This window comes from Tetrao urogallus, assembly GCF_951394365.1.
Source record: "Tetrao urogallus genome assembly, chromosome: 28".
NCBI classification, from domain to species: domain Eukaryota; kingdom Metazoa; phylum Chordata; class Aves; order Galliformes; family Phasianidae; genus Tetrao; species Tetrao urogallus.
Genome location: NC_136841.1, coordinates 1151515 through 1174262, shown reverse-complemented (window position 1 = coordinate 1174262; position 22748 = coordinate 1151515). Strand labels below are relative to the sequence as shown.

The window sequence follows — 22748 nt, the reverse complement described above, 5'->3', positions numbered from 1 at the left end:
GTGACACTGCTGTGATGTGACACAGCTGTGATGTGACACTGCTGTGATGTGACACTGCTGCGATGTGACACAGCTGTGATGTGACACTGCTGTGATGGTGACACTGCTGCGATGTGACACTGCTGTGATGTGACACTGCTGTGATGTGACAATGCTGCGATGTGACACAGCTGTGATGGTGACACTGCTGTGATGTGACATTGCTGGGATGTGACACTGCTGTGATGGTGACACTGCTGCGATGTGACACTGCTGTGATGTGACACAGCTGTGATGTGACACTGCTGTGATGTGACACTGCTGTGATGTGACACTGCTGCGATGTGACACAGCTGTGATGGTGACACTGCTGTGATGTGACATTGCTGTGATGTGACACAGCTGTGATGTGACACTGCTGTGATGTGACACTGCTGTGATGGTGACAGAGCTGTAATGGTGACAGAGCTGTAATGGTGACACTGCTGTGATGTGACACTGCTGTGATGGTGACAGAGCTGTGATGGTGACACTGCTGTGATGTGACACTGCTGTGATGGTGACACTGCTGCGATGGTGACAGAGCTGTGATGGTGACACTGCTGTGATGGTGACAGAGCTGTAATGGTGACACAGCTGTGATGTGACACAGCTGTGATGTGACACTGCTGTGATGGTGACAGAGCTGTGATGGTGACACTGCTGTGATGGTGACAGAGCTGTGATGTGACACTGCTGTGATGTGACACTGCTGTGATGGTGACAGAGCTGTGATGGTGACACTGCTGTGATGTGACATTGCTGTGATGTGACACTGCTGTGATGGTGACAGAGCTGTGATGGTGACACTGCTGTGATGGTGACAGAGCTGTAATGGTGACACTGCTGTGATGTGACATTGCTGGGATGTGACACTGCTGTGATGTGACACTGCTGTGATGTGACACTGCTGTGCTGTGACATTGCTGGGATGTGACACTGCTGTGATGTGACACTGCTGTGATGGTGACAGAGCTGTGATGTGACACTGCTGCGATGTGACACTGCTGTGATGTGACACTGCTGTGATGGTGACACTGCTGCGATGTGACACTGCTGTGATGTGACACTGCTGTGATGTGACACTGCTGTGATGGTGACACAGCTGTGATGTGACACTGCTGCGATGTGACACTGCTGTGATGTGACACTGCTGTGATGGTGACACTGCTGCGATGTGACACTGCTGTGATGGTGACACTGCTGTGATGGTGACACAGCTGTGATGTGACACTGCTGTGATGTGACACTGCTGTGATGGTGACACAGCTGTGATGTGACACTGCTGCGATGTGACACTGCTGCGATGTGACACTGCTGTGATGGTGACACTGCTGTGATGTGACACTGCTGCGATGTGACACTGCTGTGATGGTGACATTGCTGTGATGTGACACTGCTGTGATGGTGACACTGCTGTGATGGTGACACAGCTGTGATGTGACACTGCTGCGATGGTGACACTGCTGCGATGTGACACTGCTGTGATGTGACACTGCTGCGATGGTGACACAGCTGTGATGTGACACTGCTGTGATGGTGACAGAGCTGCGATGTGACACTGCTGTGATGGTGACATTGCTGTGATGGTGACACTGCTGCGATGTGACACTGCTGCGATGTGACACTGCTGTGATGGTGACACTGCTGTGATGTGACACTGCTGTGATGGTGACACTGCTGTGATGGTGACACAGCTGTGATGTGACACTGCTGTGATGTGACACTGCTGTGATGGTGACACAGCTGTGATGTGACACTGCTGCGATGTGACACTGCTGCGATGTGACACAGCTGTGATGTGACACTGCTGCGATGGTGACACTGCTGCGATGTGACACTGCTGTGATGGTGACACTGCTGTGATGGTGACACTGCTGTGATGTGACACTGCTGTGATGGTGACACTGCTGCGATGTGACACTGCTGTGATGGTGACACTGCTGTGATGGTGACACAGCTGTGATGTGACACTGCTGTGATGTGACACTGCTGTGATGGTGACACAGCTGTGATGTGACACTGCTGCGATGTGACACTGCTGCGATGTGACACTGCTGTGATGTGACACTGCTGTGATGGTGACACTGCTGTGATGTGACACTGCTGCGATGTGACACTGCTGTGATGGTGACACTGCTGTGATGTGACACTGCTGTGATGGTGACACAGCTGTGATGGTGACACTGCTGTGATGTGACACTGCTGTGATGGTGACACTGCTGTGATGGTGACACAGCTGTGATGTGACACTGCTGCGATGGTGACACTGCTGCGATGTGACACTGCTGTGATGTGACACTGCTGTGATGGTGACACTGCTGTGATGGTGACACAGCTGTGATGGTGACACTGCTGCGATGTGACACTGCTGTGATGGTGACACTGCTGTGATGTGACACTGCTGTGATGGTGACACAGCTGTGATGGTGACACTGCTGTGATGTGACACTGCTGTGATGGTGACACTGCTGTGATGGTGACACAGCTGTGATGGTGACACTGCTGTGATGTGACACTGCTGTGATGGTGACACTGCTGTGATGGTGACATTGCTGTACCGGGTACCACAGCTGCGGGATCCCCCCAGCAGCGCCCACGCTGCGCCCCATTGACTCCAGCAGCACGAACTACAACTCCCAGCAGCCCCCGCGCGGCTCCACGTGACTGCTGTCCTCTGCGTCACGTGACCCCCGGCGGGAGATTCAAATCTCGGCCATGGACGGAGCGGAACGGCCGCAATGTGAGCGGGGAGCGGGGAGCGGGGAGCGGATGCTTTGGGCCGTTGGGATTTGCGAGCTGCTGTGTTTGGGGCTGGGGGGCGTTTGGGGTTGTTTTGTGTCCGGGGGCGTGGGGGGTTGTTTGGGGCTGCGGGTGCTGCGGGTGCTGCGGGTGCTGCGGGTGCTGCGGGTGCTGCGGGTGCTGCGGGTGCTGCGGGTGCTGCGGGTGCTGCGGGTGCTGCGGGTGCTGCGGGTGCTGCGGGTGCTGCGGGTGCTGCGGGTGCTGCGGGTGCTGCTGCCCCCGCTTGGGAAGGTCCCCCATCCCTGTGGCGCCATGGAGACCCCGAAATCATCGCCTCGCTGTCCTGTCCCCCCCATTCCAAGCCCCAGATGCGGGCTCAGGGTCGTGGGGGAGGAAATGGGGCAGGGGGTCTCCATGGCACCGCCACCGCGATACCTCGGTGCTTCCCCCACCCTCGGGGGAGAACGGGCTGGGGGCGACGTGGGGGGGGGCGACGTGGGGGGGGGTGACGTGGGGGTCCCTGCTGCAGGGGAGCGTCCCAGCGCGGAGCAGATGGACGAGCAGCGGCGGCAGAACGTCGCCTACCAATACCTGTGCCGCCTGGAGGAGGCCAAGCGGTGAGGCACCCCCTCCCCCAGCTCCCAAACACCCCCAGCTTGGGGGGGGGGGGGGGTCCGGCGTCAGAGAGGAGAGAAGGCACGGGCTGAGTGAGAGTTGTAGGGTTCCTTTGGAGGGAGGAGGTTGGGGGGGGCTGCCCTTCCCCGTGAGCACAAATGGGGGGGGGGGAGGTGGAGCTCGGTGCCACCCCTCTGTGAGCCCCCCCTTCCCCTCAACCCCAGCTGGATGGAGACCTGCCTGGGTGAGGAGCTGCCCCCCCCCACCGAGCTGGAGGAGAACCTGCGCAATGGCGTGCTGCTGGCCAGGCTGGGCCACCGCTTCGCCCCTGACGCCGTCCCTCCTGCGAGGATCTACGACCCCCAGCAGACGCGCTATAGGGTGAGGGGGGGGGCGCACGGGGGGCCAGGTCCTATAGGGCGACCTTCAGGTGGCAGCTCAAAGCCTCCCTGGAGCTTATAAGAGCAGATGGGGGTTGGGGGTCCTCTCAGCCTCACGGGTCCATCGCCTTTAGGACTGCAGGTGGGAACGAACCCTGAGAGTTGGGCTGTCCTTGGGGGGCCCGGGGGGGGGTGGTGGTATTTGGGGGTGGTGGGGGTGCTATTTGTGGTGGGTGTCACCCCGGCCCGTCTGCTCCTTGTGCAGGTGAGCGGGCTGCAGTTCCGGCACACAGACAACATCAACCACTGGCGCTGTGCCTTGAGCCGCCTCGGGCTGCCCTCGGTGAGGCCCCCCCTCCCTGGGTATCCCCCAATGTTTTCCCCCCCCCTCCTGGATGTCCCCCGCCGTGTCCTCCTCATCCCTGGATCCCTTTTGCTGTTTCTCCCCCACTGTGTTCCCCCCATCCCTGGGTCTCCCTCACTGTGTCCCCCTCACCTTGTCCCTGGGTATCCCCCCCCTCTGCTGCATCCTCCCCCCCAAAACGTTCCTGGGTCCCCTCTGGAGACCCTCCCCCCCACTCCCTCTTCCCTGTGTGCCCCTCACTTGGTCCTTGTCCCTGGGTCCCCTCCACCATGTCACCCCCCTCCCCTAACAGTGTCCCTGTCTGTGTCATCCCCCCTCCCCCCCTCTATCAACTGTGTCCCTGACTCTGGGTCCCCCCACTCCACCTTCCTGCCCCCCCAGGTGTTCTTGTCCCAGGTTCCCCTTCAATGTGTCCCCCACCCCCTTTCCCTGCATCCCCCCCTCTGGTGTGGCTGTGTCCCCCTTCCACCCCCGCCCCCCAAGCTGTATCCCAGTCCCTGGCCCCCCCCCACTGTTCCCCCATCTCTGGGTCCTAGCGGATGCCCCCATGGGGGCTGTGTGTGTTTTGGGGTTGGGGGGGCAGCGCAAGGGCTGCAGTGAGGATTCATCCCTCTGCCCCCCCTCCCCCTCACATTGGACCCATCTCGATTCTGTCCCCCCTCCTGCTCCCCCCTCAAATGGCTGCTGGGTGGCACTGGATGACCTCAGATCTTCCACCCGGAGACCACCGACATCTACGACAAGAAGAACATGCCCAGGGCGGTGTACTGCCTGCACGCGCTCAGGTTGGGGGGTCCCACTCCCATCCCCACCCCCCCGGCTGCGTCACTGCAGGACGGGCGCCTCTCCCTGCTGTCCCTGCTGGTGGGGCCGCCCCACTCGGGGGCTGTGGGGCTGCAGCCCCCCCTCCTGTCCCAGCAGTGGGGTGGGAGCTGACGCTGCGCTCCGTCCCGCAGTCTGTACCTCTTCAAGCTGGGGTTGGCCCCGCAGATCCAGGACCTGTCTGGGAAGGTGGACTTCACCGGTACGGCCCTGCGCGGGGGCTGCGGCTCTGGGTCCCTCTGGGGGGATGGATGGGGGTGGGACTGGGGGGAGGGGGGTCCTGGTGCTGGGGGCCGAGCGGTGCCATCTCCCCTGCTGCTCCAGAGGAGGAGATCAGCGACGCGGGGCGGGAGCTGGAGAAGCTGGGGCTGCAGCTGCCCGCGTTCGGCCGCATCAAGGGCATCCTGGCCGATGAACTCTCGCTGGATGAGGCAGCAGGTGATGGGGGGGGGGGGGGGGGGGGGGGAAGCATCCCTCTGCCACCCCCCGACCCAGATGTGGGGCTGCCCTGGGGGGTCTCGGCGGATGGGCGACCTCACGGGTCTCCTTTGCGCGCTGCCCGCAGTGCACGCGGCCGTGCTGGCCATCAACGTGGCGGTGCAGCGCGGGGACGCGGCGCAGACCATGGAGGCGCTGCTCCACCCCGGGGCGATGCTGCGGGGGCTGCGCACGGCGCTGGCGGCCGCTTACCAGGATGTGCTGCGCGGGGCTCAGAGGGAGAAGGGCGGCCGCAGGGAGTGGGTGAGAAATGGGGGACTGGGGGGTGAGGGAGGCGCTCAGCTCCTGCAGGGCCGGGGGAAATCGGTGAGAAATGGGGGGGGGGGGGGGGGTTGGGGTCTTTTTTTCTTTACTCTTTGGGATGTGGGTTGGGAAGCGAGCGGGGGATGCAGGACGGTGACAGCGGCACCCGCAGGTCCCAGAGGAGGGGGAGGACATCTACACCTGCTGCCTGACGCAGGAAGAGATCCAGGGCAGCATCAGCAGGGCCAACGGTGAGCCGTGCGCCCGCTCTCCTTCGTGGGGGGGCTGTGGCCCCACCAGGCGTTTCCATGGAGAGATGTCAGCTTTGTTTGGTGCGGGGTTCGCTCTGAGCCCTGCTGTGCCCCCCCTGCAGTGCACGCGGCTCTGGAGGAGGTGGACGACGCTGTGCAGAGAGGGGATGCGCTGCTGCTGCACCGCGCGCTGCAGGACCCTGCGCTGAGCCTCCCGCGCCTCCAGCGGGACGACCTGCAGCTCTGCCTGGAGCAGCTCCGTGTGCAGCGGCAGCAGAAGGCTCTGGTGGGGGCTCGGAGCGGCGGTGCCCCCGTTGGGGGGCTCTGGGTGGAGTTGCGGGGGTCCCAATGCTTTCTGCATCCATAGGAGCTGGGCTACGTGGAGCTGCTGGAGGAGGAGGAGGTGGCCGTGGGCATCCAGGTGGCCAACGAGAGGGGAGAGGAGGAGCGAGCCAGTGAGTGGGCATGGGGGGGGGATGTGGGGCTGGAGGGGGGGGATCCTACAGCTAGGATGGGGAACGGGGGATGTGGGGTTGTATGGGTGGGGGTCTGCAGTAGGAGGTCAGGGTAGGGGAGCTCTGGATCCTAGGAAAGGAGGGATGTGGGGCGGTGTGAACTGGGGGGCCTCTGGGGGACCTGATCTTATAGATGAGGGTGGCCGAGGGAGAAGGAGGGAGGGGTTGGGAGTGTGTGGGGGGCCGGGAAGGAGGGGCGGGGGAGCGCGGAATCCAGAGGGGCTGCAATGGGGCGCAGCTCCGCGCGGCTCCTCAGCCCCATCCCCGCTCTCTCCGGCAGCGCTGCGGGCTGTGAGCGCCATCAACGCGGCCATCCGGCGGGGGATCCCGGCCGCCACGCTGCAGGCGCTGCTGGAGCCGTCGGCGCAGCTCCCAGCCGCGCTCCCCCACGCTGCCGCGCTCTACCAACAGCAGCTGGCGCTGCTGCAGCGCCAGCACCCGAGGGTGGGGGTCGCGGGGCGGCGTGGGGCGGGAAGGGGGGGGGGGGCCCGCGGGGGCTCAGGGTGCGTTTGTGCCCCGCGCAGGGCGAGCTGCTGCACGAGGAGCTGTTTGTGGCCGTGGAGATGCTCTCGGCCGTGGCGTTGGTGAACAGAGCTCTGGACGCCGGGAACCCCGAGGAGCTCTGGGCTGCGCTGCTCAGCCCTGCGCTGGGGCTGTCGGGTGTGGAGGAGGAGAACGCGCGGCGGTGAGGGATGGGGGGTGGGTGAGGGGGTCTCTGGGGGGCTGGGGGGTGGGGAAGGTTGGTTCCACAGCTCCTCTCTCTGCTTGCCTGGGAAGGGAGGAGGCTGGCTGGGCGGTGGGCTTCCCTGCCTCCCATCATCGATTCTTTATAATTGGAAAAGCCCTCTTGGATCGTCCACTCCAAACCCCCTGTTCCCCCACTGCCCCCACACAGAACCCTTCAGGGTGGCGAAGACCTTCCCCCAAACGATCCAGCCCCCCCACAGTGCGCTCAGAGTTCCTCAGGGTGGAAAAGCCCCCAGAGGTCACCTCCAGCTGTAAATCCAGCCGTGCTCATTAAGGCTGATGGCAGCTCGGAGATCATTCCGTGCCCCTCGTGGAGCTGTTAAGGTTGGAGGTCTCCACGTCCAGCAGCCGGCCCGTGGCCCCCTGTGCCCGCTCACCCGCGGCATCGCTCAGCTTGGAGGAGACCTCCGAGTCCATCCCCACCCCATCCCCGCTCAACCGCCCCCAGGCAGCAGCCCGACTCTGCCCATTTCTGGGGTCGGTAAGCTTGCAAAGACCCCCGAGGTCACCCAGTCCGACCGCGGCCCCTCGCTCTGCCCTGCCCCGCGTTCCCCCCCGCCCCCCGCAGGTACTTCGACTCCTTGCTGCAGCTGAAGGACCGACGCAGGAAAGCCGGGGCGGAGTTCCTGAGCTGGACCGACATCCAGGACGGCGTGAACGCCACCAACTCCTCGGTGCGAGACGAGAACGACCGTGAGTCGCGCCACGCCGCGTCCCTCCGGGAGGGGGCAGGGAGCCCGGCGGCGCTACGCGGGGCCCCACAGCCTCCCATCCCGCAGGGCTGCTGGCGGTGCGGCGCATCAACGCGGCGCTGCGGCTCGCGGACCCGCGGAAGACCTTGGCGGCGTTGCTGCTGCCCGCGGCCGCTCTGCCCGACGTGCTTCCGCCCAACGCCCCGCGCTACCACCGCGTCCTCGGCCGCGCGCGGGCGGCCAAAGCCCAGGTGCGGGGCGGGGACGCGAAGGGCGGGCCGGGGGCTGCGGGCCGGGGGCTGCCCGGCTGGCTGGACGCCGACCCCCCTCCCCGACACTTCAGGCCACCGGGGACGGCGGAGCTGAGCTGTGGTGGGAGGAGATCGAGCGCGGGGTGCGTGCGGCCAACGAGGAGACGGCGGCGGCGAGGCGCAGTGAGTGGGGCTGCGCCGGGCAGCTCTGCACCCTGTCCCCCCCGGTCCCTCCACCCATTTCTGCTCTTCTCCTTCCTGAGACCCTGATCTTTGATCCGCCCTATGCTCCCTCTTCACCAGGACCCCCATCTCTGCACTCCTCCTCCCCCAGCCCCATCTCTGTAATCCCAATCCCTGAGTCCCTCCTCTGTCCCCCCGAGCCCCCCGTCTCTCCACCCCGCATTCCCTCTCCCTCAGCCCCTCATCTCTGCGCTCCCCCTCCCCGACTCCCCCCCGCCCTTCCTCACCCCACCCCCGTTCCCGCAGTGGCTCTGGGCACAGCCGCCATCAACCAGGCCATCAGGGAAGGGCGGGCGGCGCAGACGCTGCGGGTGCTGCGGAACCCGGACGTGGGGCTGCGCGGTGTGCGGGACGCCTGTGCCGCGGGGTACCAGGAGCAGCTGCAGGCGCTGGCGGCCACCAAGAGGCCAACAGGTACAGCGCAGGGATGGGAGCCCCCAGTCCTGTCCGGGGAGGATGCTCAGCCCTGGTAGCACAGCGGCCATATGCGGGTTGCAGGGAGCACCAAACCCCGCTGGGTGCGGCACCGCCTGCGGGACGGCTCCGAGTTTTACCTGAGCCTGCAGAGCTTCGAGGGCAGCTGGGAGCGGCCGGGCGATGGGGAGCTGTGTGCCACGCACCTGAGCCGGGAGGAGATCCAGGTATGGGGCAAGCAGGGCAGCGGGGCCGGGTCAGTGCTGCGCAGAGCCGTGGGGGCGCCGGCCCTGCGGTGCCTGAGGCCGGGGGGGGAATGGGGGCAGTGGGCAGCCTGAGCTGGGGGGCAGGGAGGTCCCCACCAACCCAGCTGTGAGCCCGAGGTTCTGCGCTCTGTAGGATCCCTTTCAACCCAGCCGTGCTCTGATTCCATGCCCATAGGATCCCTTCCAACCCAGCTGTGCTGTGATTCCCTGGTCTGCAAGGACCCCTTCCAGCCCAGCAATGCCGTGGTTCCAATGCTCTGTAGGGCAGCTCCCAGCCCCGCTGTGCTGCGGTGCCGTTTCCTGATCTCTGGGGTCTCTCAACCCAACCGTTCCGCCCTTCCATTCAGGTCCGTAGGGTCTGCAGGGCTCCATCGAAATGCTGAGGTGTGCAGAAACGCCTGCAGCCTTCTCAGCACGTGGCCTGGTGCTGCAATGAGCTGCAAAAAGGACATGAAAGTTCTTAGCAAAGCGCCCTAGAAAACTTGGGAAAAAAATCAGGAGTTGTTGTGAGTTGTGAGAAACTGCTCTGAGGAGTTACTTTTTTATGGAGGAAAAAAACCAAGCAACTCTTTCTTACCAACTTGTTGGTATAAATGGGCAAGGAGGAGTTTTCCTTTAATTTCTTGGATTTTTTCCATTGCACATTTTGAATTTTGTGCCCTCTGAGCATTTGGCCGAAATGGAAGCCAAGCAGGCAGGGCGGATTCTGGTTACATCGCAGCGACGTTCAGACCCCGGTCTGGCCTTGAGGTGCCGAGGTTCTCTTTGGTTTTACGGCCTTCGGTTCAATGCCAGAAGGGACCGCGGCCCCTGGTCTGTGCACCTCCGAACTGCTGCCCGCTCCTTGTGGCGGCACCCGCTGCTGCCTCGAGGGGCCTCGCTTAGGGCTGCTGAAAGGTCCCTACGTCCTGCGGCAAAACATCTGCGCCCAGCTTTAACGTAGACTTTGGTGGATCCTGGTTTAGATGTGGCACTGAGGGACGTGGTTGGGTCGGTGTGGGGCTGAGGGCTGGGCAGGGCAGTGTGGGGGAGGGGTACTGGGGGGGCTGGGAGATGATGGGGGGTTGGCAATGGAGTGGGCAGCACTGGACTGCGTGATGCTGGGGGGTTGGTGCTGGGTTGGTGTTGGAATGGGGGGCGTTGGGGGGGTTAACACTGGGGGGTTGGAGTTGGATTGGTGATGGGTGATGGGGGGTTGGCGTTGGGTTGGCGGTGGACTGGGGGATGTTGGGGGGTTGGTGTTGGACTGGATGAAACTGGGGGAGCTGGTGTTGGGTTGGCGTTGGACTGGGTGACGTTTGGGGGGGTTGGGTGACACTGGGGGTCTGGCATTGAGTTGGCATTGCAGTGGGTGGTGTTGGGGGGGCTGGCGTTGGGCTGGGTGACACTGGGGGGGCTGGTATTAGGATGGCATTGCACTGGGTGACATTTGGGGGCATTGGCATTGCACTGGGTGACGTTTGAGGGGGTTGGCGTTGGCTGGGTGACACTGGGGGGACTGGCATTGGTTGGCATTGCACTGGATGACGTTTGGGGGGGCTGGCGTTGGGCTGGGTGACAATGGGGGGGCTGGTATTAGGATGGCATTGCACTGGGTGACGTTTGAGGGGGTTGGCGTTGGCTGGGTGACACTGGGGGGCTGGCATTGGTTGGCATTGCACTGGATGACGTTTGGGGGGGCTGGCGTTGGGTGGCACGGGGAATTGCTCCCAGCCTGGACGACTGTACAGGAGGTGCTGGTGCCGCTGCGCTCACCCAACACTTGGTGTCCCTGCAGTCCATCGTCACCCAAGTGAGCGCAGCCCACGACCGGCAGCTCCTGTGGGTGTCCAACGAGGCGGCCGTGCTGCAGCTGCAGGCCCTCCTGCGCGGCTTCCTGGCACGGCGGCGATTCGCGGCCCTGCGGCGGCAGCAGAAGGCAGCTGTGAGGATCCAGGTGGGCAGCGCAGCCGGGTCGGTTTCTTCTCGGGGTAACGAGGACGGAGGTCTGGCCTCGCGTGGCAACAGGGGAGGGTCAGGTTTGGGTCTGGGAGCAGATCTGGAAGATGGGTCGTGTCAGTCCGGTTGCCGGGGGTTACCATCCCTGGAGGTGTTCAGAGCTGCAGAGAAGCGGCGCTGAGGGACGTGGAGGTGGGGATCGGTTGGGGTCGGACGTGGTGATGAGGGATGTGGATTTTGGGCACGGAGGTGGGGATCGGTTGGGGTCGGACGCGGTGATCTTGGAGGACTCCTCCAAGCGGGGTGACTCCAGCAGTGGCTGCGGTGGGGGTGGCCGGGCGGTGGGCTGGGGTTTTGTGGATCTTCCCCCAGCCATCGTGATTCAATGATGGCACCGTGGGCTGGCGGTGGCACTGGGTGACGCTGGAGGTCCCTTCTGAGCTCAGCGACTCTCTGGGTGCACGGCGTGGGGATGGTTGATGGTTGGCCTCGATGACCTTGGGGTTCTTTTTTAACCTTAATTATTTAATCGCTCTATAACTGAGCGCAGTGGGGATGAGTCGATGCTTGGCCTCGATGACCATGGAGATCTATTCCAGCCTTAATTACTTAACGATTCTACAACTGAGCGCGGTGGGGATGGGCCGATGGTCGGACTTGTTGGAGGCAACGTCTAAGATCATCAAGTCCAACCGCCAACCCGTCCCACCGTGCCCACAAACGGGGGTCTTTTCCAACAGCAGTAGCTCTGCAGGGGTAGGAGCGGGGCCGCCGGGACGGGTTGTGGTCGCCAGGATGGCCGTGACCACGGTGGTCTCTTCCAACCTCAGCCGTTCTCTGGCTCTCCCCCCAGGCTTGCTGGAGGGGCTACCGGCAGCGCAAGGCTTACCTGCAGCGCCTGCGCTTCCTGCGAGCCCACGTGGACGCCGTGATCAAGGTTGGCCTCCTCTGCCTTCACCCCCTGCTCCTCCGTGTCGCCAGCGATGAGCGCGGCGTCCTTCCCTGCTTTGTGCTGCTGGGGGGAGCGGTGCAGCTGGGCGGCACTGGGGGGCTGTGCCCCCAGCGTGGGGTGACATGGTGCCCCCGGTATGGGGTGACCCAGTGTTCCCAGTATGGGGTGACATGGTGACCCAGTGCTCCCAGTATGGGGTGAGCCAGTGCTCCCAGTATGGCGCACAGAGACACAGTGCTTCCCAGTATTGGGCGCAGGGACTCAGCGCCTCTGAGCACAGTGTGACCCAGTGCTCCCAGCACAGGGCGCAGGGACGCGGTGCTTCCAGTATTGGCCCCAAAGACCCAGAGCTTCCCAGCATGGCTGGAGGTACGCAGTGCTCCCGGTCTGGGCCGACCCAGCGCTCCCAGTAGCAAGCCCAGAGACTCAGCCTTGACCCTGGGGTGCCGGAGGGTTTGGGTGTGTGCTCCCAGTATGGGGCGCAGGGACCCAGTGCTCCCAGTATAGTGACCGAGTGCTTCCCAATGATTTCCCAGTGTGGGGCAGGGGCACCCAGCGCTCCCGGTGCTCCCAGGATGAGAGCAGTGCCTCGGTGCTCCCAGCTCCCTGCCCTCTGTGCGTCGGGCCGTGCTGCTCCTGTGGTCCCACCCCAGCTCTGCGCTCCCTGCTGGGCTCTGAGCGGCCGCACCGTGCAGAAGCAGAGCTGTTCCTCCTTCTCCCACCCCCCACGGCTGCCCCATGTCTGTCCCCTCCCTCCCCCCCCCACTGGTTCTGAAGGAGCGTCTCCCCCCAGATCCAAGCGGCTGTGAGGATGTGGAGGGCTCGGAAAAGGTACCAGGAGAGGCTGCGCCACTTCAGGAAGAACGTGAGCGATGGATGGGGCTGAAGCCCGTCCTGCTGTGGGTGCTGCACCCCGCAGCCCCTGGAGGAGCCCTGCGGAGGGAGGAGGGTGGTGGTGGGCGAAGGAAGTTATGGCAGCGCGGGGTGGTGTGCGCTGCGATGGGCAGGGAGAGGAAAATGCTCCAAAAACCCAACGGAGGCTTTGAGGTCTCTGATGGAGGGAGGGTCTGGGGGGGGAAGGCTGTGGGCACACAGTGCAGGGATGGAGCTGACAGCTGGAAGGGCTGAGGGGGGATCCCTGAGAGACCCTGGGGTCTGGGTGCCACCACCGTGGGGTCTGGGTGCCACCAAAGGGTCACATCCTGATACTCTTGTTGGTGTTGGCAGCTCGGAGCTGTCATTAAGATCCAGGCTTTTGTGAGAGCTAACAAAGCCCGCGGGGACTACAGGATGCTGGGTGAGTGCGGCTGGGGGTGGGGGGGGGTGGGTGTGTGCTCCCAGTATGGGGCGCAGGGACCCAGCGCTCCCAGTACAGGGCACAGGAACACAGTGCCTTCCCAGTAAGGACTGTCCCTGCCCACTCCCAGTAAGGGGTTTCCCAGCGCTCCCAGTAAGGGCTGTCCCAGTGCTCCCAGTAGGGGCGGTCCCAGTGCTCCCAGTCCCTGCCCGCTCCCACCTGGGGCTGTACGCCGATGCTGCTGTGCCGCTGCAGTCCATGAGCACAGCCCTCCGCTGGGCGCCGTGCGGCGCTTCGTCCACGTCCTGGAGCAGAGCCAGCACGACTTTGTGGAGGAGGCGGAGGTGCTGCGGCTGCGGGAGGAGGTGGCCAAAAGGATCCGTGTGAGCCAGCAGCTGGAGGGCGACCTGAGCCTCATGGACGTCCAGATCGGGCTGCTGGTCAGGAACCGCGCCACGCTGCAGGTGGGGAGCAGGCAGGATGGGGGGGGGTCGTGGCTTCTCTGCAAGAGCGCTCGGGCACCTGAATGCGCTGCCGGGGGGGGGCACCATCCCTGGAGGTGTTGGGCTGCCGGGGTGGGGTTGGACCGGATGATCTTCAGGTTGTTACGGTTGGAGAAGAGCTGTGGGGTCACCCAGTTCCGCTCCACAGCCCCCCCTTGCTGCACACACTGCCAGTGGAAGAGACCCCTCCCAGCGGGTGCTGGGTGCTGGGGGCGCCCATGGTTGGGCTGGGCCATAGAATCACAGAATAGCTGGGCTTGGAAGGGACTCCAGGCTCACGGAGCTCCAACCCCACCCTGCACACCAACCTGCCCACGTTTCACAGCAGCCCAGGCTGCCCAGGGCCCCATCCAGCCTGGCCTCCAACCCCTCCAGGGACGGACGGGGCATCGCAGCCTCTCTGGGCAGCTGTTCAGCCCCTCACCACTCTCCCAGCACACAACTTCCCTGACCCCCAGCCTCCAGCTGCCCTCCCTCCGCTTCCAGCCGTTCCCTGGCCTGCTCTCATCTCCCCTGCCCAAGAGCTGCCTCCCCTCCTGGCTGCAGGCTCCCTGCAGGCGCTGCAGGCTGCACTCAGCTCAGCCCCAGCTCCTCTTCTCCATGCTGAACGAGCCCAGCTCCCTCAGCCTGGCTTTGCACGGAGCTGCTGCAGCCCCTGCTCATCTCCAGCTCCTCTGGACCCTCTCCCACAGCTCCCTGTCTTGTATTGGAACCCCCAGCCCTGGACGCAGTGCTGCAGATGGGGCCTCAGAGAGCAGAGCAGAGGGGGACGATCGCCTCCCTGTCCCACTGCCACCCCTCTGCTGATGGAGTCCAGGATCCCGTTTGTTTCCCAGCTGCAATCACACCCTGCTGGCTCCCGTTCAGCTTTTCATCGCTCAGGACCCCCAGGTCCTTCTGCTCTCAAGGACAACCCAGTGCTCCCTTATGGCCCATCTCAGTGGTCTTTTCCAAGCGCACCGATGCTGGGGGTGGGAGTGGTTGGGGGGTCAGGGTGGTGGGGGGGTCGGGGTGACCCACGGGTCTCTTCCAGCCGTAGCAATGCATTGGTTCCCCCCTGCAGGAGGTGGTGTCACAGTGCGGGAAGCTGACCAGGAAGAACAGGGAGCAGCTGTCGGAGCTGATGTGCCTGGACAAGCAGAAGGGGCTCAAATCTCTCAGCAAGGAGAAGCGGCAGAAGCTGGAGGCCTACCAGCACCTCTTCTACCTGCTGCAGGTGGGCTGGGGGGCAGAGGGTCCCTACTGCCCGCCTCTCTGAGGTGCTGGGACTGAGCGCAGCTCTCCGTTCCGCTCCTCCCCTGCAGACGCAGCCCGGGTACCTGGCCAGGCTGCTCTTCCAGGTGCCTCAGAACAAATCCACCACGTTCCTGCAGCCCGTCATCTTCACGCTGTTCGGCTACGCTTCCCACCCGCGGGAAGGCTTTCTGCTGCTGCAGCTCTTCAAGGCGGCCCTGCAGGAGGAGATCAGGTTGGGGGGGGGGGTGACCCCGCGCAGGGTCTGTTGTGGTGAGGAGACGTGAGGACGGGTGTTGAGATTGCTGGGGAAAAGAATAGGTTAATTTTGGGTAGATTTGCAAAAAGCTCCGTTTTAGTCGGAGTCAACGCTGCAGGTCTCCAAATGGAACATGAGGGGCTGCAGTCAGTGCAGCTCCAAAATCTGACTCTGTGCAGACGCCCATTCGCTCTCCCTTAGCAGAACTGGGGGCTGCACCGCTGACCTGCCCGTCCCTGCTGCTTGGTGACGGATGCTGTGAGGGCGAAATGTGGGGGAAGGGACTGGTGGTCAGAAAGGCTTTTACGGCCGCCCTTGCGCTCTCCTGGACTTCGTGCAGCCTTTGGCACTGCCCCGTCCCCGTGGAGAAGCTGGGATGGCAGCCGGTGGGCAGCCAGGCACCAGCGGGGTCCCACAGGGCTCCGTTCTGGGGCTGCTCCTAGGAGCACCTTCGTTGACCACCTCCATGGGGGGACTGAGTGCATCCTCAGTAGGTCTGCAGATGGCAGCAAGCTGGAAGGGCTGCTGCTCTGAGGGCAGAAAGGCGCTGCAGAGGGACCCGGATAGACTGGATCGATGGCCAAGGCAAAGTGATTTCGGTAGGGCCGAGCGTGGGGTTCTGCATTTTGGTCACAGCAACCCAGGCGACCCTGCAGGCTTGGGGAGGAGTGGCTGAAAGCTGCCTGATGGACAGGGAGCTCGGTGTGCTGATGGCAGCGGGCTGAAGGCGAGCCTGCAGTGTGCGCAGGGGGCCGAGAAACCAACGGCGTCCGGCTGGGATCAGGAGCGGCGAGGGGAGCAGGGAGGTCGTCCTGCCCTGCGCTCAGCGTTTGTGAGGCCTCAGCTCCAGTTCGGGTTTGGGCACTTCTGTACAGAAAAGGCACGGAGGGGCCGCAGCAGGGCAGAGCAGGGCAGCGAGGCTGGGGAAGGGCTTGGAGAAGGTGGGCCGTGAGGAGAGAGCGAAGGAGCGGGGCTGTTTGGTGTGGGGGAGAGGAGGCTGAGGAGACCTTGCTGCTCTCTGCCCGTCCCTGAACGGCGGTCGCAGCACCGCTGACAGGATGGGGGGAAGCGGCCTCACTGCGCCAGGGGAGGTTCAGGCTGGTGTCAGGACAAACCCGTGTGCAGATGAGGGCTGTGAAGCCCTGCGATGGGCTGTGAGGGAGGGATCGAGGCCCCGTCCCTGGGGGCGCTGAGGTCTGGATGTGGTGCTCAGGCTGGGTTCGCAGAGGGCTGCTGGAGGCGGGCAGCGCGGCCGGGCCGTGGTTGGACTCGGTGTCTTTTCCAACCTGAGCAGTTCAGGTGTTCTGTGAAAAACCCCTCACAAACTGACTGAGAACGGCAGCCGCTGCTCAGCCAGGTGTTGGTGCGGTGGCCGTGGCTGCTCCCCACAGGGCAGATTCCAGCAAGGTGCTGGCGGAATCACTGAGCTGACAGCAGGGAGCGTCAAACAATCGTTCTGCAGCCGAGAATTCGCCCGTCATGGAGTGTCCACAGCTGTTGTCGTTTCCACGCCAATAAATAGGAGGCGTCAGTTCTGGAGCGGGCAGCTGAACCGCGCCGCGTCCGGCTCCATCCCCGCTCCCGTCCCTCTGCAGGTGCAAAGTGGATCACGTCCATGACATCCTGACGGGCAACGCCGCCGTCATCCGCATGGTGGTCAGCTTCTACCGCAGCACCCGCGGGCAGAGCGCCCTGAGGCAGATCCTGGGCCGCCCGGTGCGGGAGGTGCTGCAGGATGCGACCCTCAGCATCCGAACCGACCCCGTGGACATCTACAAGGCGTGGGTCAACCAGGCCGAGTCACAGAGCGGGCAGAGGAGGTGAGGTGGGGCGGGGGCTCAGCTGGTGCCGGGGGGGAGGTGGGGTGGGAGGCTCAGCTCGGTGTTGGGGTGCCGAGGTTGGGTGGGGGCTCAGCCTGGTGCTGGTGTAGTGAGGTGAGGTGGGGGGCTCAGCTGGTGCTGCGGAGCGAAGGTTTGGGTGGGGAGGGCTCACCTTGTGCTGGGTTGGCAGGGTGGTGAGGTTGGGGGGGGTTCAGCCTGGTTTTAAAGTGGTGAGGTTGGGGGGGGGCTCAGCCCAGCACCGAGGTTTGCTGGCGGCTCAGCTGGTGCCGGGCTGGTGATGGTGATGGTGATGGTGTCCTCGCGCAGCGGGCTCCCGTACGAGGTGAGCCCCGAGCAAGCCCTCTGCCACCCCGAGGTCCAGCGGCGCCTGGACATCTCCGTCCGCACTCTCCTCACCGTGACAGAGAAGTTTGTCTCTGCCATCATCTCTTCTGTGGATCAAATCCCGTGCGTACCCCGCAGGGCTCCCCACGTCCTCGCAGCGCGGTCCCGGGAGGGCAGGGGGGGCGCTGGGGGGTTTCCGTCCCTTTCCTTGCTGTGGGAATTCCTTTGAGCTGCCGGCAAGGAGAGAAGCGATGTCAGCTCCTCCACTGATGCCCAGAGGTGCTTTTGGCCTCTGAACCCGAGCGCTCTGCTCCTGGGGTGCAGCTGTAAGAAAGAAGGGAGTCAGGAGGAAGGCTTCCTCTGGGGCGGTGCGGGCTGGCAGCTGGGCAGCAGATGGGGACGGGGATTCCTGAGACCCCGGTGGCACCGCGGTGGATTTGGCACCCGGTCCCTCGCCGCATGCTGACCGACCTCCTCCCCTGTGCTCTCTCCAGCTACGGGATGCGCTACGTGGCCAAAACCCTGCGGGCGTCCCTGGCTGAGAAGTTCCCCAAAGCCTCGGAGGAGGAGCTGGACAAGGTGCCTGGGGGCTGCGCTGCCACGCGGGCTTCCCAGCACCCCTGGGTTTGTGGGAGGGGGATCTCGCTCCAGGATGTCCCTCAGTTGCCATTTCCCTCTCGACTTTATGACCTTCACGACCCAGTGCTCCCAGTATGGGCACAGGGGCACACTGCTTCCCAGTATGGGCTGACCCAGTGCTCCCAGTATGGGTGCAGGGGCCCAGTGCTCCCGGTATAGAGACCAGCAGAGACCTTCAGTGGAAACGTTTCCTGGATCAGATGCCTCCCGCAGGCACTCTGTGCGGGGGTCCCATAGAGCAGCCCTCCCCCCCGCTGCGCAGGCTCTCCGACGCGGCCGTCTCCCTCCCCACAGGTGGTGGGGAACCTCCTCTACTACCGCTTCATGAACCCGGCGGTGGTGGCCCCCGATGGCTTTGACATCGTGGACATCTCAGCCGGGGCAGCCCTGCGCCCCGAGCAGCGCCGCAGCCTCGGCTCCATCGCCAAAGTGCTGCAGCACGCGGCCGCACGGAAAGCCTTCGAGGGGGAGAACGCGCACCTGTGTGCGGCCAACCGCTACCTGGAGGAGACGCACGGCAAGTTCCGGTGGGTGCCAGGGGGGTGGCACGGCGGGGGCGGTGGGTGGCAATGGCGGTGATGGTGGTGGTGGTGGTGGTGGTGGTGATGGTGGTGGTGATAGCAGTGAGGGTGGCAATGGCAGCGGCGATGGTGGTGATGTTGGTGGTGATGTTGGTGGCGATGGCAGTGGTGGTGATGGTGGCGATGGTGGCAGTGGGGATGGTGGTGATGGTGGCAATGGTGGCGGTTGGCCCGAGGCTCAGCACGGTGATCCCACAGAAGGTTCATCGCCGCCGCCTGCCGCGTCCCGGAGCCCGAGGAGAGGTTCAACATGGACGAGTACTCGGAGATGGTGGCTGTGGCCAAACCCATCATCTACATCACGGCGGGGGAACTCGTCGCCACGCACAGGGTGAGGGGGGCGTCGGGGGCTCGCCGTCCCCTGGAGGGGCTCAGGGCCCGCGGTGATGCGACGCTGAGGGATGCACTCAGCAGGCGGGGGGCGGTGGGTCGGGGTTGGGCTCGTTGGAAAAGCCCCCCCCGAGACCAGCGGGTCCCACCCCACGTCCCCACCGTGCCTGCGGATGGGGTCACACGGTCGCTGAGGTTGGAGGAGACGTCTGAAATCGTCCTTTGTGTCCCTGTGACGGGGGGTGGGAGGGTTGGACCTGAGGTCCTGGGGGGCTTTTCCAACCCCGGTGATCCCAGAAGTGAGCAGGGATGGGCCAATGGTGGAGCATCACTGAGTCGCAGCCGTGCTGCAGCGCGGCGCCCCTCCGTCCCACGGTGTCACCCAGCCAGCAGTTCCCAGCAGGGCTGCACAGCCCCTCTGGATCCCATCGTGTTTCCCAGAGCAGATCGGTCCCCTCTGCTCCGCCCGAATCCCTGCTCTGCAGCCCCCTTCCCAAACCCCCTCACTTCACGAACTTGAGCGCAGAGGATTTCTGTGGCCCTTTGCTCCAAGTCCCCCTTCCCCCTGTGCCCCTTTGCCACTGACTCCTCGTTCTCACTGCTCAGCTCCTCCTCGAGCACCAGGACTCCATCGCACCCGACCCCGGGGACCCTCTGCACGAGCTGCTGGAGGACCTGGGTGAGCTTCCCACTGTCCAGGCCCTCGTCGGTACGTAGAGAGCTGTGCCATCGCACCTCTCCCGCTCATCCCGGCCAACCCCCCCCTCACTCCAGTCTCCTTCCCATAGGAGAGAGTGCTCCCAGCCCAGGGGGGGGCACGGAGCCCGCGCTGTCGCAGCTCAGCAGCATGGAGATCTCCCTCACCCTCACCGGGAAGCCGCTGCCGGAGGTGGGCGGCGAGCAGAGCGATGGCAGGAGCTTGCTGCTGAGGTGAGGGCGGCGCTGATGGCTGCCCCACGGCCGCAGCCTTCGGGATCCTTTGGGGGGGGATGTTGGCTCAGGCGCTCGGCAAAAAAACCCTTCGGATGTGCGGTGGTGGAGCGGAGCGGGCGCCTCACCCCCCTCCTGCCCCCAGCACCAAGCAGATGCTGGTGGACGTCATCCAGTGCCAGCCAGGAGGGTCCCTCACGGAGATCCTGAGGACGCCGGCGTCGGAGCTGGAGGTGAGAGTGCTGAGCTGCAGCCCATGAATGTGGGGCTGGCCCTGCCCCACGGCCCTGCCCCACAGCCCTGCCCTGCGCCCCTGCAGCCGCTGAGCTCTGTTTTGCAGAGCCGAGGGACGCTTTGGGCTTTGAGCTTAGGGCAAAACATGCGGGAGTTGGGAGCTCCATCTCGCACACGCTGTGCGCCCCCTGCCCCACAACAAGCATCCCACCACCACCCAGCACCCCAGGAAGCCTCCCAGCACCCCGTCCCCCTTCTGCCCCCCAGGAAGCCTCCCACCACCACCTGATGCGCCGGCGGGCGCTGTGGGACTCCCAGACCCCCCCCAGCCTGAAGCACCGCCGCTCGCTGATGGCCGCCGGCCAGCTGAGCTTGGAGGAGAAGAAGCGGAGGATCGTGCGGAACCTGCGGCGCCTGGAGGGCCTGGGGCTGGTGGCTGCAGCCCAGCACTACCAGGGGCTCGTCAACGAGCTGGCCAAGGCAAAGCGAGGGAGATGGCGGCGTTCTGGGAGGGAGGGGGCGACTTCATTTACGCAGCATTGCTTCATGTTGAGAGCTGTAAGAAGGAGGAGCAGGGGGTCACGGAATCGTCAGGGTCAGAAACGCCCTCCGGATCACTGAGCCGAGCGCAGCCCACCGCGCCCATGAGCCGGTCCTTAAATGGGGTCACTGAACATTGGGTTGGAAAAGACCTCCGAGGCCACCGAGTCCAACCGCTGCCAGCCTGTCCCTGGCTGGGACGCAGAGTCCTTAGGGTTGGACATCTCCGAGGTCACCACCCCACCCGTGGCCACTCACCACGTCCCTAAGGAGCGTCACAGAACGGTTAGGGTTGCAGAGTCGAGTCCAATCCCAACTCCTCTTGCTGTGCCCATTGGCAGGACCCCAGACCATCAGCTTGGAGAAGACCTCAGAGGTCCCCAAATGCAACCCAGCCCCTCCCGCCGTGCCCACTGCCCCCGGCCCCACAGAGCCCTTGGGCTTGCAGAAGGCCCCCAGGCTCCAATCCAGCTGCACTCTGATGCACGCTGCGCTCGGTGGCTCTGGCGAAGCTCGGGGAGTTTTCTTCCAGCTCACGGCTCCGTTCCCCGCAGGACATCCGCAACCAGCGGCGCTACCGGCAGCACCGCAGGGAGGAGCTGCTGAAGCTGCGGCAGACGCTGCGCGCCCTCGACGCCAAGACTTCGTTCTACGAGGAGCAGATCGATTATTACAACCAGTACATCAGGAGCTGCCTGGACGGCCTGGCAGCCGGCCACAAGTGCGTTGCCTTCGGGAGAAACCCCGCAGAACCCGATGGCGGCGCCGAGCAAGGCGTCGCGCCCCTGTGGCCGGCGATGGCGGTGCTCCGTGCGCCCCTTCTCTTCCAGGCTCGGCGGGAAGAGCAAGAAGCTGCAGCCCCTGCGCTACAGCGCCGCGCGGCTCTGCGAGATGGGGGTGCTGCTGGACATCCAGGACCTGCCGGCCAGCCAGTGCGTCCCGCGGCCCCGGGGTGTCTGAGTTCAGGCTGGGGAGCTGGGGGGGTCCCTGCTGGGGGGGGACGGGGGACCAGGGGGCTTTGGGGGCTCCTTCCAACTCCGGTGGTTCTGTGATTCCGTTGCCTTAATGATCGTTCACAGAGCCGCGGGATGGTGGGGGTGGGAAGGTCCTTGAAGGTCAACCGTGGACAGCTTTGGGGTGGGGAGGACCTTGAAGGTCATCCTCAGGACCATCAGAACATGGGAATAGTTTGGGTTGCAGGACCTTTGCCCCGGCTCGCCGCAGGGGTTGGGACCAGATGACCTCTGGGGGCTCCTTCCACCTCCAATGGTTCTGTGGGCCCACGATCCTGCAGCCGCGTGGGGCTCACAGGTGGGGTTGGCGTGGGGCAGCCCCACGGCGCGGGCCGGGTGAGTTGCCTTCAGGCTCTGCTGGGGGAGCAGCAGGACTCAGAGCAGATGGGAGCTGTGGGTCTGTGCCGGGGGGCCGCGTGGCTGTGTGACCCCGCAGTTAATTGGGGGGGGGGGTCGGGGGGCTGCGCCACAGCCTTGCAGCCATTCGAGGCAGCGGCCGCCCGTCCCCCAGGCTGAAGAACGTCGTCTTCGACATCGTCCCGTGCCAGGAGCCCGGCTGCTTCCAGGTGAAGGCCCAATTCATGGGCATCGACATGGAGCGCTTCCAGCTGCGCTACCAGGTGGGAGACCCTGGGCCGGGGGGTGGGCAGGGGGTTTTGGGGGGGGGGGGGGGGGGATGATGGCAGTGACGGTGATGATGGTGGTGACGGTGGCTCCTGCGCAGGAGCTGCTGCAGCTGCAGTACGAAGGCGTCGCCGTCATGAAGATGTTCGACAGAGCCAAAGTCAACGTCAACCTGCTCCTCTTCCTGCTCAACAAGAAGTTCTTCAAGAAGTGAGCGGCGCTTTGGGGGGGGGGCGCTGGGGGTGATTCCCACTCCCCCCTCCTCCCCGCTCCCCCCCACCCCGCTTTCTGCCACGGCCGCAGCAGAGCGCTGGGCTCAGGGTTGACCCCAAGCCCTGTGGCAGTGGGGGCCTGCGGGAGCCGCTGCGGCTCTGTGTGCAAAGTTTGGGTGGGGGGCGGGGGGGGGGTCTGTGCTGCATGGCTGCTGCGTGAGGGCGCTGCAGGGCTGT

At 64.5% G+C, this 22748-nt stretch overlaps 1 protein-coding gene across 1 annotated transcript; it reads left to right on the top strand.

Moving 5' to 3' along the window:
• Positions 1–3312: 3312 nt before the first annotated feature.
• On the top strand, positions 3313–22513 carry IQGAP3 (IQ motif containing GTPase activating protein 3; the record flags this gene model as incomplete). The annotated part of the gene is made up of 37 exons (XM_079547571.1): positions 3313–3377; positions 3600–3756; positions 4021–4098; positions 4828–4904; positions 5076–5143; positions 5266–5379; positions 5507–5682; positions 5855–5933; positions 6056–6219; positions 6301–6388; positions 6729–6892; positions 6973–7133; positions 7764–7888; positions 7975–8138; positions 8231–8321; positions 8628–8795; positions 8880–9022; positions 10839–10997; positions 11853–11936; positions 12745–12816; positions 13179–13248; positions 13504–13712; positions 14815–14967; positions 15056–15219; positions 16839–17063; positions 17391–17531; positions 17903–17987; positions 18342–18574; positions 18827–18959; positions 19565–19667; positions 19747–19888; positions 20034–20121; positions 20390–20602; positions 21217–21383; positions 21493–21594; positions 22187–22295; positions 22400–22513. 37 exons carry the CDS (start codon positions 3313–3315, stop codon positions 22511–22513), a joined length of 4848 nt encoding a protein of 1615 aa, XP_079403697.1.
• Positions 22514–22748: the final 235 nt, after the last annotated feature.